Here is a 13,284-nt window from a genome sequence, read left to right on the forward strand (position 1 = left end):
GGAGAGCAGGCAGCAAGCAGCAGGCGAAAACATGGCCTGGTTCTTGCTGCAATGTTCTTGGCCCTGGTTAGCGTACGCCCAGCTGTGTTGCATGTAAATCGTTTGTAATTAGTTGAAAGTCTTGACGCGTAAATGCAACACAGCAAACGGGCAGGGAACAAAATACGAGTCTTAAAGAGGAGCAGGCAATAATTGCTTATTAAATGAATGTTCTGTGCAAAAATGTTTATGACTAACCACGTGAGCGCTAAATTGACTGCAAATGAGCCAAAGATGATGGCCCATTGTCGGCAGCAAAACGGGGAAGGGGGTCGGGTGTGGGGTTAATTTAAATGGTGGATGCATTGATAAATGACCGTGTCTCGGCTTTAAGCGGTTATATTTTAGATTCGCGGCATATCAGCTTTTCACACATTACGAGTATATACATACCCCTCATTTAAGGGGCCTCATAAAGTGCTCTACTCCCTCCAATGCGGCTTGCAGTCCCGAATTCTTGGGCCTCTTGGCCAAGACAGCGCAACCCAAATTCCTTTGCAGACCGTTTTTGTTCGCTCGTCTTTCGTTGAAATTAATTCAAAATTAATTGCAAATAAATTACCAAGCAATTTGTGTGTCGAGCTGGTTGTTTGCGGCTTTCGTCTCTGCGCCAGCTGCATGCAACATTGAAATTGTCAGAGAGTTTGAGTATAAATTAATTATATTGCCAGTAGTAAGTTCAACTTATGCACGTCCACGTAATGCCAATAATCATCAGAGGCGACTTCGGGCCAATATAATAAGTATCTGGCAAGTTGATTTTGACGTTGTCCGGCTCTAACTACCCCAACTCCTTGCCTTAATTTCGATTCATTTACGCAAAACCGAGCGGAAAAAACAAAACATACTGCAAATGGCAAATTGCAAACTGCAAATTGCCTTCGTCTTAATTATGGTGGTATTAAAAAATTATTAACAATGTGGCTGACGTTCTGCCGACAACAACATGAACGAACTGCTGTTGTGGTGGCTTACAATATCATAAGTAATAAGGTAATTTCTATTGCGTGATAATTGATTGTTACTCGGTGTAAATATTAACATTTATCTCTTGAGGCGCATTTAAGTATTTAATTATTTTTATTATTTTATTTTTAATAAATGTTTTTGATGTCCCAGAAAATGCAATTCGCTTTAATGCCCTAAATCTCTGGATGATTCACTTTTGTATCTAGCCTATGAATCCGTTAGCATATGAATCACACTGACTTCCATTTTGCTCCATAACCTTTCCTTAGTCATATGCCAGATGGCTCCGAAAATTGTTCCAAATCTCGGTTGACCCCACATCTGCCCTTAGCAATCGATGCAGTCCGTCCGAATGGCCTGGCAGCTAGGAAAAGGGATCGGATCGTTAATAATTAGCGAAACGCGATTTGGGCCACTTGGCCTCCATGGGAGAAAATGTAAAAACCATGCCCACTGGCCATGTGAGCGGATTGCTGCGGAGCGGGCTGGAACGGAGCTGGGCCAGGAGTTTGGCATTAAAATAAATTTAATATAGCCGTCGCGGTGGAAGCCGGTTGGTCCAAAGCTGAGCCTGAACTTGGCTGTATGTGGCTCATAATTTGCGGGGGAACTGAGACTGGGAGGGGATTGCATCGAACCCGAATCCGAGCTCGAAACTGAAACTGAGACACTCCACTCTGCCGCAAGTTGGCTTCAATTAAGCCTGTGTGTGTGTGCAATAGTTAAAGCCAAAAATAGCATTTAAACTCATTAATTTAACGCGTGATTATGACCATGTTTGTAAGAGTACAACTCCGACTCGGACTCGGAGTTCGTGGCTTCGACTGCCTGCTGGAAGTCGAGTGCGCAGTATGAAAAACGTTGCCAAAAGGCATAATATTTGTTGCCTGTGTTATTGTTGCCGCTCGCTGTTATTGTGGCTGTTGGTTTTGGCATTTATTTTGCGCTTCTTTTGCGGCCAAAATGCTCGAAAAGTTGGCTAGCTTCCCGAGAGAGGAGCGAGTCGCGCTTTTCGACTGTCGGATTGGCCGGATCGTTTCGCATCGCATTGTTGATGTTTTATGCATCAGCGGGACAATTTGAGGTCCACAGAGAATATTATTTGGAAATAGGGCTTAAAATCTTTCAAGAACTTCTTAGCTTTGAACAAATTAACCAATTAAGGTTAAATGTTTACAATAATTATTTTAAATTACATCTGATTCATCGACCGGTTTGTTTTTCCTTTAGCAAGATTCAGAGAAGAAGAAGATTCATATCTCTTTAGCAAGAGATAGAAGAAATCTAGTATTAAATATTAAATTTAATATATATTGAAAACAAGTATTTCGACTATCGTCGTCCGGTTGTTTTAAGTGTTATATGCTAGATATTTCTTTTATTTGCAATTTAATATTTGCAAAAAATTTAAATTATAAATTCTATTTTTGTGGTCGCATTAATTTTCCTCCCTGCATTTGTTTGAATGCGTCACAAATTAAATGCACATTCGCTCCGGCTTAAGGAAAAACCCACAAGACAAGCTGGAAAACTGAAAACATAAAAAAGATGCCACAATTGCGATAATTTTTCTATTTGTTAGCATTGCGTTTTGGCCCCGAAAGAAATTGGCCATGAGCAGACATACCTTTATGGTTTCGCCGAGCGGGAGAGCATTAATTTTTTTATGTGCTCATTGTGGGGCCAAGTCCAAGTGCAAGTCCAAGTCGGGGACCAGGTCCGAAACCCAGTCGCAGTCCCAGTCCCAGTCCAAGTCGAACTCTTACCGGGTTGTTTATTTAGCCCAGCCATGCAAAGGAGGACGGCAGTGGAAGGAGGAGTCAGTCTCCTCCACTTGATAATTGCAATGAAATTGCATTCTACTTCCATTTAGCCAAAGGCGCTAATTCGTTTATTATGAGCTCGGGCGGTGGAGGAAGAGGGGCAAGAGGAGGGCGGCCGAGATGCACTCCGCAGATGGCATAGAAAATTTCCAAGAAAAATGCATAATTTTCTACTCTATGCATTGGGTGTGGCATAGATAATAAAAATAGAAATAACAATGGCAACAACGAGTTTTGTGGCCGATTTTGTTTGTTTAATGAGCGCGCCTGCCTGGTGGGTGGGTGAGTACTGGATACCTCAAGGAAAACGGAAAAAAGGAACACTTGGGGACTTGGGACTTGGCCATTTGTGGCAAAACATTCCTGTTAGTAAGTCACTGACTCAACTCAGTAATTAGTCCACTCAATAATTGCAACTAATATGCATGTGGAAAAACAAGGGAGATGGAAAAAGGACTTTCAAAACTTTGTTGGTCTCATCGTTAGTCTTCCCTGTTGGTGCTTTATTATTGGCACTGCCAATTAAGTGAAATTTATGTGCTTCAATAAATTATGAGAGGAGCAGCTGACATATGCGACACAGTTGGAAAAAACAGTGGGCGTGGCCAACGCCCGCCCCTTTGAGGCGCACAAGTCAAAAATATTGACGCAAAACTTTCGGCCAAAAAGGGACAACGCAAATGTGGTTCCGCTGGTGAGCGCGACACATGTCGCTAAGGTAAAATAGTTATTAGTAAATATATTCCGCACTCTATTTGCATACCCGCGGCACCCCCGCCGATGTCCACGTTCCTTGCCACATTACACATACGCCGGGCTGTCCGCCGAACAAGCTCGTCGGCGCTGAGGGTAACTAATGAAACAATTGACGTGCTGGGAGGGCACCGAAAGCCAAAGCCAAAGCTAAAGCCAGACCCAGTGCCGGTTGATACCGGACCCGAACAGTAGTTGACTGCAATAATTATTCAAGCGCCAAGAACGACAGGTGCAGGAGCAACATCCATCGACAGGACGAGATCCACAGGAGCAACAGCGACGGAAGCGGGAGCAGAACAGCAGTTGCTGCATAGACGGCTATTATGCGCCCAACTTAACCTGTTTTAGTAATTAATTTGGGTATTGTATGCTTAAATTAGTTGAGAAGGCGACGGCCAAACAGGAGACTGATGGCAGTAAATTGAGGATATATGTATTTTGGTGATTGGCCAAAGCTATTGACCCCTTTCCACAACCAAAATGAGTTGTATGAGGATAAAGACAGTCATATTTTGCATACAATATTTATATAGGATATATTCTGAAGACGAGTATAGTTGATGAATGATTTAGCATTAACATGTGTGATTGTGGTTAATTTTATAGTATGAAATATATAGCTACTAAGCTATCCCTAGCAATATTTATTCCATGCCACGCCATCGATTAGATACCCCCGACATTAGCTGACGTATTCCGGCTAATTACCGACTCCCGCCGGACCACCTGCCTCCACCTGCCTCCACCTGCCTCCTCCTGACTTGTGTCTTCGGGGGCGGTCGAAGCATATTTCAAAGTCCGGCTAAATACACTTTAATTATGATTTTGCGTTTATAATTATGACCTAAGCTAACGGCGGCTACAAAACGAGTTGCAAGTGGATGTCGTGCCGATGTTGCGCGATGTGGCGCGATGTTGCAGCCCGGAGTTGTAGTCCGTAATGGCCTACGATACCCAGCGGAGTCGTCGAATGGCTTAAATTAATAATTACGCGAAAGGCAGAAGGCAAAAGGCGCAGTGGCGACTTGCAGGCGTCCTGGCTGTTTGCATGCAAGTGAAAATAATTAATGCACTTAATGTGTAATTATTTCAATTAAACAATGCCCTTCTCCTCCCGAACGCAATCCTGTTTCCATAGGTTGGGTGGAGCCGGGCGGCATTAGGGCCGGCCTAATTGGCATTGGCAACTTCGCTCGGCGATCGGAGATAGTCTCCCCCCAATGAGCAGAAGTATCAATCTGCGGATCAGAGAAACCCGTTCTCGCCTCAAGTTAACTTAATTATGCTAATGTCGTGCGAGCGGCTGTCCAGTAAATTTCCGTGAATTTATATCGACGGCAATTGGCTTATGGTCCAATATAGCCAAGCACTTAACCCAGTCGCTAATTGTCGCCGGGTGTTAACAAACTGATTACCAGCGTTTCCCAATCATAAGCTGCTGTTCGCTTTGCATGACTTACGCTCCCCACCTGCGAAATTGGCAGCATAATTTGGCGCATGTCATGTTAGTTGTGGCTAATGCTGCGTGTTTTTCCCCACCTTTTTTCTTTCTTAATGCGGTTTACGAATATTTTTTGATGGTCCCCTGCAATTATACTGCGATTAGAAAGTTTTCGTCCGCCCGTTGGCTTATTGATATACGAATGCCGTCTAGTATTTCTGCATGTGTAGATTTAGGCGGACTTTGCGACCGGGCTAATGGCACATTTATTTATTATGGCCATTTGGACGAATTACGCTCGCGTGCTCTGCTCCGTGCCAGCAACTTCCTCTCCGGCATCCTCGCATTCTCTCGTCGCAGCTTTTATGACCACCAGGCGAGCATAAGGTTCCATTTGGCCGAATGTCTCCTAGCCAAGTCGCTCAGCTTTCTCCGCCACTTCTAGGAACCCCACGCACTTATGAGCTAAGAAAACTTCGACTGAGAGCATGGCTTTTGGACATTCCAGAGAAAATACTTTGGGTGTTGGCGAGCAAAAGCAGTGAAGAGTAATTCAGGCCAGGAATTCAGTGTGTGGGATATACAGATGGCACTTTTTATGATCAATGCTAAAAGCATACGATACTTTAATAGCAAACAAATTCTATAATTTGTGGTGATTCTATGCTAGTGCCTAAAATACAAGATATAACTTTCTATGTGCCATAGTTCTATTCTATATTTTTTTGTTTCTTTTTATCTGTGAAATGCAGAATTTATGCTTCTGCTTAAATCTTAATAATATAATTAGTTGCAGATGCACACACAGCGACAACAATCTCCTGGCAAATATGATTTTCCCTACTCTCCCAGTGCGCACAATTTGATTATGCCATGTCCAGCAGCTATTTTAGATTTGATTTTTCTGCACGTTTCTCAGTTTTCGCAGCGTGATGTTTTTGTTCGCAACCAAACCCCTTTTCACTCGTTGAGTATTTTTCATATTTTAATTTAAATTAGAGGGCAACACCCACTAAGCCACTCACTGGATGACGATGGCTACGAGGATGATGATGATGGCGATGGCGATGGTGATGATGACGGCAGCTGCAGACAGTGGAAAGCTGGTCGTAACTCAGTCAGACACTCGCTCCGAGCTTAACGCGCTGATGTATGCTAATGAGCCGGCATTGTCGCCGGATCCGTCTGCTTCCCTTGCTCCTGGCCCAGCTCTGCCTCCCGATCCTGCTCCGGACCTAACTCGATTGCCGGGGGAGGAGCTGCAGCCGGAGAGCTTCCATAAATATGCATAATGCAATTAACAGCCAAATGTAATTGCAAGCCAGAACAAGGAGCAAAAAATAGAAAGAGGAAAATAAAGACAGACTGGCATTAGCAGCTGACAAACCACCCGCATGGCAGTCACTGTCCCGTCACATCACTTCACATCACATCTCTTGGTGAAGCATGACAGTCGCTCTGCTCCTTTGGCTTTGCATATGCCCGACTTTTCCGATTCTCCGATTTTCCGACTTTCCCGGCCTGGCCAACCTGTTCGCTCACACACTTAATTAGGCTATTAAACAATTGCAGAACGCATGCTTGCTAGGCCTGTCTCCAACCAGTTTGCAACTCGCAGTTCCGCCTCGGTCCAATCCAAAATCCGATCCGATCCCAGCCGAATAGCTTCGAATCTGCCGCGAATCTGTGCCAAATTTCGCATAGGCACTGCCTAGCCAACTTAAGGCCAAATCGAAAAACCGACAAAACTGAATAACCGTTGCGTGCCTAGGCCCAGTCAGCGTCTTTCGATATGGCCGTGCCTGTGTCTTTACACTCGAAAAAATTGCAATCAACAGGGACGAATAGTATACATTCAATACTCTTGTAACTGTTTGTATATCATCGTGAATGGATGTATCTTGAGTTGGTAATCTAAACTGAGGAAATACACGAATTCTGGAAACATTAGTTAATATGTTTATTGTATTTCTCCCAGTGTGGCCTGCCTTTGCCTCCGTCTATCTGCGCGTATGGCCAACTCCGCTGGATTTACTTGACTTGGCCTGGCTGATTGGGCGCGCGTTGTTTTGCATTTCCAGGCCAGAAACGGCGGCTGCGTAATAAAATGCATTTTAATTTGGCTAAATGTTCAATTAAATTTAAACATGCGCAGTCCGCTGTTTGCAATTTTGTGTTGCCTGTCGCCGTTGCATTGAAGTTGAGTTGCAGGAGAAGTGAATGTGTGCGACAGGACCCTCTTCCGATTTTCTCCAATTTTCGACCAGCTCTTTTTCGTCCAGCAGGCCTCGATCGAAATTTCGACTACGAAGCAAGAAATTTTAAATTAGCGATTCATGTAACGGCCTTACGGTACACAAAATTGTCAAAATTCCATTTTCATTAAAAGTTTTGGCTAATGTTTTGGTCCTCCCTATTAAGGGGCTTCAGCTCACGTCAGAGCGGCTCCTCGAATAAGCCCCCAAAGCCTCCAAGTCCACCGAAGCCGCCATCGTCACCATCTCCACCAAAGCCTCCTTCTGCCAAGGGAGAATGCAAGGTCCGGACGCACTGCGTTCCGGCCGCCTTCTGCGCCGAACGGGATAAGTTCAAGTCGATGTGGGATCCGCCGAAGAACCTGCCTCCGCCGTATCCCTTCGTGGTCAGCCGATCCAATGAGTTGTGCTGCGAACCCAACTGCACCAAGCCACTGCCCTCGTTCGACGAGATGTATTACCGACCCTCGTGCAAGGACGGTCCCTACCAGCGCCACTGGGTGGAGTGTCCCAAGTTCATGATCCGCAAGAAGATAATCTGCGCCTACGACAAGCTGGAGGCTCTGAGCCCCGCCCGTCGGGTGGCCAAGAGGCGCGAGCGGACAACGCTCAGCGCCGCAGCCACAGGACCCTGTCCCCATTTTGCTCCCTTGGCACGCTGCGTGCCAGGACGTCGTCCGCCCAGATGCCACGCGGCCAAGACGCCCTCCTGCTGCCGCAGGCTGTGTGCCCCTATGCCCTGCTGGTCGGATTGTAAGCAGCCTAAGCTGGCCAAGCGACCATTTCGACCTCGGGAGTGCGAGTGCCGATTCCCTCTGAGCCTCTGCGAAGCGGAGCGGGGTCGCCAGTGGGTCAAAATTCATGGTGAGAACCACGTCTGTCCCAGTGCCATAAAGAAGGCCAAGAAGGCGAGGAAAGCCATGCTCGAGAAAAAGAAAAATGATAAGAGTAAGAAGGATAAGGGCAAGGGTAAGAAGAAAGATAAGGACAACGATAAAAATAAAAAATAAGTTTTAAATGTTATAAGTTTATTTCTTTGGTCATTGGTGCTCTTGTATTACTCGGTTTCAGCCTCCAGAATTGTTGCTTTGTACTTGCTTTGGCCAGACTCCAGATCGTTTAAAGCCTGCTTCAGAGCCATGCGCATGAGAAGACGGGACTCGGACTCGGTCAGCTGAGCAGAAACTTTGTACCCATCTTTATCCAAATGGGTACCTGTGGCGAATTGGGGTTCCTGGTTCAAGGGCTGCTCTTCAATTGACTCGGTGCAAAGGCTACTAGTGGGCTCCTTGGCAGGAACTTCGATGGTCTTAAAGGGCCTGTAGGTGTGTATTGCTTCCTTAGGCTGAATGTCCTGCGAGTCATCAGTCTTGGGAGTATTCTCATTTGTTTTTGAAGGGCTGGACACAATTTGGTCGATTTCGTGAGATTTCAGCTCTTCCCCGATGTCCTCCTCGGATATCGAACCCTCAGAAACTACCGAACTAGATTGATTAGACATTTCACCGGTTAACTCAGAATCCAAAGACTGATTTGCTTCCATCTCGTGATCCATTTTAAGTTGATCGGTGACATCCCTCGTTAGTTCAGAATCAAAAGACTGGTTCGAACTCTCGCTATGATCTAGGTTCTCTACATCACCCAATCCAGATGGTTCTGATAACGCACTGCCTACCTCCGAATGCATAGAATCTGCAACATCTAGCTGAGATTGATGGGAACTTGCACTATCCACTGACTGATTTGATTCCTCCTCATGATCCAAACTTTCACTTATGTTGGGTTGGTTGAGTGCAAAGGAAGCCACTTCCGGCTCAGAGTTAATCATTCCCATTGTTTTTTCACCTCCTCCCATAGTATTCAGAATAAGTGAAATCTGACTAAGCTCTTGCATCATGAAGTCCACATTCTTTCGAACGGATGTGAGAGAAGTTTTCTCAAAGCTGGTAAATGGTTCTTGGGACTCCTGATTCTTGGCGAGCTGTTCTCGCAGGGAGCGCGTTCTTGCGAATTGTAATTCTTCTTGAATTCCTGATTGGTCTCCGTCAGCGAATTGCAACTGATCATCCTGAGATTCATTGATTGGCTGCCGGTATGGATCCTCCACCTCACTAGGACTTGGTAGTCCTGCCAATTGCTCCACGTCAAGCTCGTCATTTTTCCAGCCCCACGATGCAGTTATATCGTCATTGCTATCCTCCTTGTTCTCTGTAACATGGTGAACGTTTTCGTCCTTCGCCTCCGGCCACACAAATAGGTGACTTGTGTGATCCACCTGCGTTTCCTTTTTGAATTTCTTCACATTATTTTCCGTTTTGTCCGATACGTGTGGGATAATGGTCGAATCCGAACTGTCGGACAAGAGTCGCCAAAGATTTCGGTGAGCTGTGCTGGAGCAGATGATTCTACGCGATAGTCCGCAGAAAACCGAGAGGCGAGGCATATTTAAATTTTGAACGAGGCCTAGAATTTTGAATTTTAAACAGGGTTCCGAATGCCAATTGAATGAGATATTAAATGTACTTCAACTGACAGATTTTCCGTTGGGTTGCTGGGATGGGGATTCCACAGGGACACCCATTACCACCAGAAATCATAAATACAAGTTTGTGATTTCTGGTGAAGAAGGGCTTGCCGGTGAGGACTTTGGTCTCTGTTGGAATTTCTGTTACATATGGTGTTTCAGAAATTCCAGCGAAGACCAGAGTTACTATAACCTTCGACTATGGACTTCATGTTCCCCTGGAAGTACAGGGCCAGATGCTTATGTTGTTGTTTTCCATGTGCCGTCCTCGTCGGATCTGCTCGCACTGAGACGCCTTTTTTAGGCACTCACACTCTGGTGGCCGGGTTGGGATAACAGCGGGATCCTCCTGAACGCACTCGGAGTAACTCGGGAACGGGCACTTGATCTTCTCGCAATCGGAAGGACCGGGGAATGCCCTGCAATCGGGCGGTATTCGAGCGGTTCGACAACACGGCATACGGACGCGCAAGCAACCCTTGTACCTTTTGTTTAGGCACTTATAGCGCTTCCTTTCGTGTTCTGCGAGACAAGCGGATCGCGGGCAGATGGGCAAATCCCGCCGCAGGACCTCCGGTGGAATGGCGTCGCACCAGCAGCAGACCCGCTTCGGTACCATTTTCGGACAGCATTCCCACCAGGTGCGCTGGAACTCCCGGCACTTGTCCGACGGTGTGTAGTACAGAACGTCAAATCGCGTATCCTCACACTTCGGACAGCACTCCTCCGGGTAGTGCCACATAGCTTCCGGCCGATTAGTATCTTCATCCTTGTAGCTCTTCCACATCGAAACGAACTTGGTTTTCTTGCTCGGATCAGCGCATGGATTCGCCGAAATGCCGGTACTCACGCAACATGAGTACCGCGGATGGGTGCAGCCCTCCTCGCTGCAAGGACGAACTGGTGGATCCGTGGGACTGCCAGGTCGCTTCTTCACCACTTTGCAGTCGGGAACCTCACTCACGGGACAGAAGTCCTTACCCATCCTCGCCATTAAGGCGGTAACGTGAATAGATCGACACGTATCCTCCAGTGCTATAAGGCTGGGCATCAGCACAATTCTTTTGGCCAAAGAGTTGAGCATGGCTGGTGAACTTAAATTTGAGTTCCTTCTCGCAGAGGAAGTGTTGCCGAAACGAATGAATAAGTATGAGGTTAAGAGCTAAATATTGAGTTTCTCATATAGGGTTGTCACCTAACATTTTCAGTCAATTTCTATGTGTGCTTCTTATTCGGAAGACCCTAATTTGGACTACAACATTAAGCTGCGGAATACATTTGACAGTATTCATAACCAGACTTCACTCCGTATATAGGCCAATGATTAAAAAGACTATTACTTAACACATTACATCTTTAATACGTCGAATTGTGGAGAATCTTGGACCCTTGTTGCCAATCTCAAGTGCAACCCAATCACTACGCTAAAATGCGCGTGCAGTAATTGGTCTGCGTATGAGTTTGGCATCAGGATCGAGAACTATCCAATTTTTTTTTTGTTAATAGCAGTCCCGATACAGTTTTTGACGATCGAAGGCAAGCGGATGAGAAAACGACTTCTTTGGCAAACTAGGACAGTTCGGAGACTGGAAAAGGCTGACAAATGGAGCTGAGTACCGCCCACTCCCCGGATTCTTCCAATCTTCAAGGCCTCTTGATTTGTTGGGGAAAAGGGCGTGATTTCTAGAGAAGTTCAAGCGTTGCGGTTCGGTCTTTGGCAGCAGGCGGTCCTTGGCCCTAGCACAAATCTCATCCATGGCCTCCCGTTGGAATCTCTGTCCGATGCTCGTGATGGTACCCATCGGCTGCCACTTGTTGGCGGGCTTCAATGGGGGATGGACCTGGCCAGCAGCGTTCATTGGTTTCAGGAAGGCGGTAGTGGCTTCGCTCCTTGGCAAAGGACTTAGCACATTATCCACGCAGTGGGACTGATTCCGTCCCACGGGAGGCTGAGCACGGGAGTAGCGGACGAGGAGCTTGGTCAGGCGCTCGGCACACATCGTGGCCAATACAGAGGTACCCATCTCAGATCCTCACCAGTTCTCGCTGGCTTCTTCTGCTGCTTAGTTTCCCTGAATGCTTCGGTCTGCGTGAAGTTGTGTTGGGTATCTAAATGGAAACGTTCGATTTGGAAGCCAGTTGCTTGATTAAAAAATGGGTCACTCCGAAATAATCGATTCATTTTATAGATGACTTCAATGGCGTTGGTGGCCTTGATGTCAAATAGAAAAAATCATAATTTTTCTTAGAGGTACGAAAAAAAGCCACAAAAATAAATTTAATATAATTTTTATTATATGCTTTATTATTAGACTCAATTTTAAATTTTGTATGCCATATTATTGAGTAATTTCCATGGTTTTTATTAAGATAGGAGACCTGACCGCTAAAGCAAATTAATAGAAACATATATTTGTATCTATTACTTTGTTTTAAAAGCCAGACCCTCAACTTGCACTTCTACGTGTATCGTTAGGATTATCACTTAAGGTTTAACCCATCGCGTCTTAGTCTTTCCGCAAGAGCTATACATTTCGGGATGGTCTCCAAGCAAAGGCACTCCCTTTTTCGGAGCGGTCTTCTCCCTCTTACTTTTTCTGAGTAACAAGGATATGGAGCTCGTAACTTGGTGCATAGGGTGGGCTTTCTGCCTCTGGAGCAGCGAGGATTGCAGCGAGCCAGCTTGCAACAGGGGTGAAAGAATTTCGGACACTTTCTCGTTGGGTCCCGCTTCCATTCTGCATCCTCACAGAGAAGCCTGCGAGCCGTATAGTTGATTGGGCAAGTTCCTGGGCAGGGCGGCCTGATCCGGTACAGAATCTCTGGAGGTTCGATGGCGTCCAGGCAGCAAACCTTCTTGAGCCGTTGCTTAACGGGTGAACACTCCACCCAGGTGCGTTGGTAGCAGCGGCACTTGTTCGAGGGATGGTAGTAGATCGCATCGAAGCGGGGCAGCATTTCCTTGCAGAACGGCTGCTCGTTCGCCCTGCAAGGTGGCTCCCACATCGAACGAAATGGCTTCTCCTCCGGCTTAGGGGCTTTGGGTCGTCTTATCCCTACGCAGGGATTTTTGGCTGCCGATCGCAGGACACAGCACTTCCTCTCCTTCTTTTGGTCGCGTTCTTGCTGCAATAACTTCTCATGTGGCAGTTTGAGATTGATCGTCTCCCTGGCCTGCACGCATCCCCCGCTTGGAACATGATGACACAAAGGGTCGACAGGCTGGCATGGCGGATCCGCGTGGTAGGTCACTTTGCTGGCGAAGCTCCTGAAACCTTGTGTCTTAGTGGCAAAGCTCCTGAAACCTTGTCTGCAAAAGATCCACAGTGCTGACTGCATGCCTAAAATTTTGGGAAAATTTCGATTTGGCCTAATGATTTTTTGAAAGCTGTCGAACTTGTGAGTTACTAGGCCGGGAATACTAGGTCACTCACTAAGTTACCGCATACTCTTTGTTGAAGAACCCTTAAATAAATG

At 46.2% G+C, this 13,284-nt stretch overlaps 6 protein-coding genes across 7 annotated transcripts in view; 2 read left to right on the forward strand and 4 right to left on the reverse strand.

Moving 5' to 3' along the window:
- Window positions 1-13,284, forward strand: part of LOC6608169 (alpha-protein kinase 1) — a 67,504-nt gene that overhangs the window by 23,286 nt on the left and 30,934 nt on the right. The gene's annotated exons all lie outside the window — the stretch shown is intronic.
- LOC6608158 lies at window positions 349-8,315 on the forward strand. Its single transcript, XM_032716909.1, has one exon. The coding sequence runs from the start codon at window positions 7,427-7,429 to the stop codon at window positions 8,291-8,293; it is 867 nt and encodes a 288-aa protein (XP_032572800.1). The 5' UTR covers window positions 349-7,426; the 3' UTR covers window positions 8,294-8,315.
- On the reverse strand, window positions 8,291-9,956 carry LOC6608159. The gene has a single exon (XM_002032868.2). It carries the CDS (start codon window positions 9,724-9,726, stop codon window positions 8,341-8,343), a length of 1,386 nt encoding a protein of 461 aa, XP_002032904.1. The 5' UTR covers window positions 9,727-9,956; the 3' UTR covers window positions 8,291-8,340.
- LOC6608160 lies at window positions 9,994-10,962 on the reverse strand. The gene has a single exon (XM_002032869.2). It carries the CDS (start codon window positions 10,889-10,891, stop codon window positions 10,016-10,018), a length of 876 nt encoding a protein of 291 aa, XP_002032905.1. The 5' UTR covers window positions 10,892-10,962; the 3' UTR covers window positions 9,994-10,015.
- On the reverse strand, window positions 11,144-12,027 carry LOC6608161. Its single transcript, XM_002032870.2, has one exon. The coding sequence runs from the start codon at window positions 11,829-11,831 to the stop codon at window positions 11,307-11,309; it is 525 nt and encodes a 174-aa protein (XP_002032906.1). The 5' UTR covers window positions 11,832-12,027; the 3' UTR covers window positions 11,144-11,306.
- LOC6608162 lies at window positions 12,101-13,284 on the reverse strand. The gene has a single exon (XM_002032871.2). The coding sequence runs from the start codon at window positions 13,144-13,146 to the stop codon at window positions 12,289-12,291; it is 858 nt and encodes a 285-aa protein (XP_002032907.1). The 5' UTR covers window positions 13,147-13,284; the 3' UTR covers window positions 12,101-12,288.

This window comes from Drosophila sechellia, chromosome 2R, assembly GCF_004382195.2.
Source record: "Drosophila sechellia strain sech25 chromosome 2R, ASM438219v1, whole genome shotgun sequence".
In the NCBI taxonomy this organism is placed as follows: domain Eukaryota; kingdom Metazoa; phylum Arthropoda; class Insecta; order Diptera; family Drosophilidae; genus Drosophila; species Drosophila sechellia.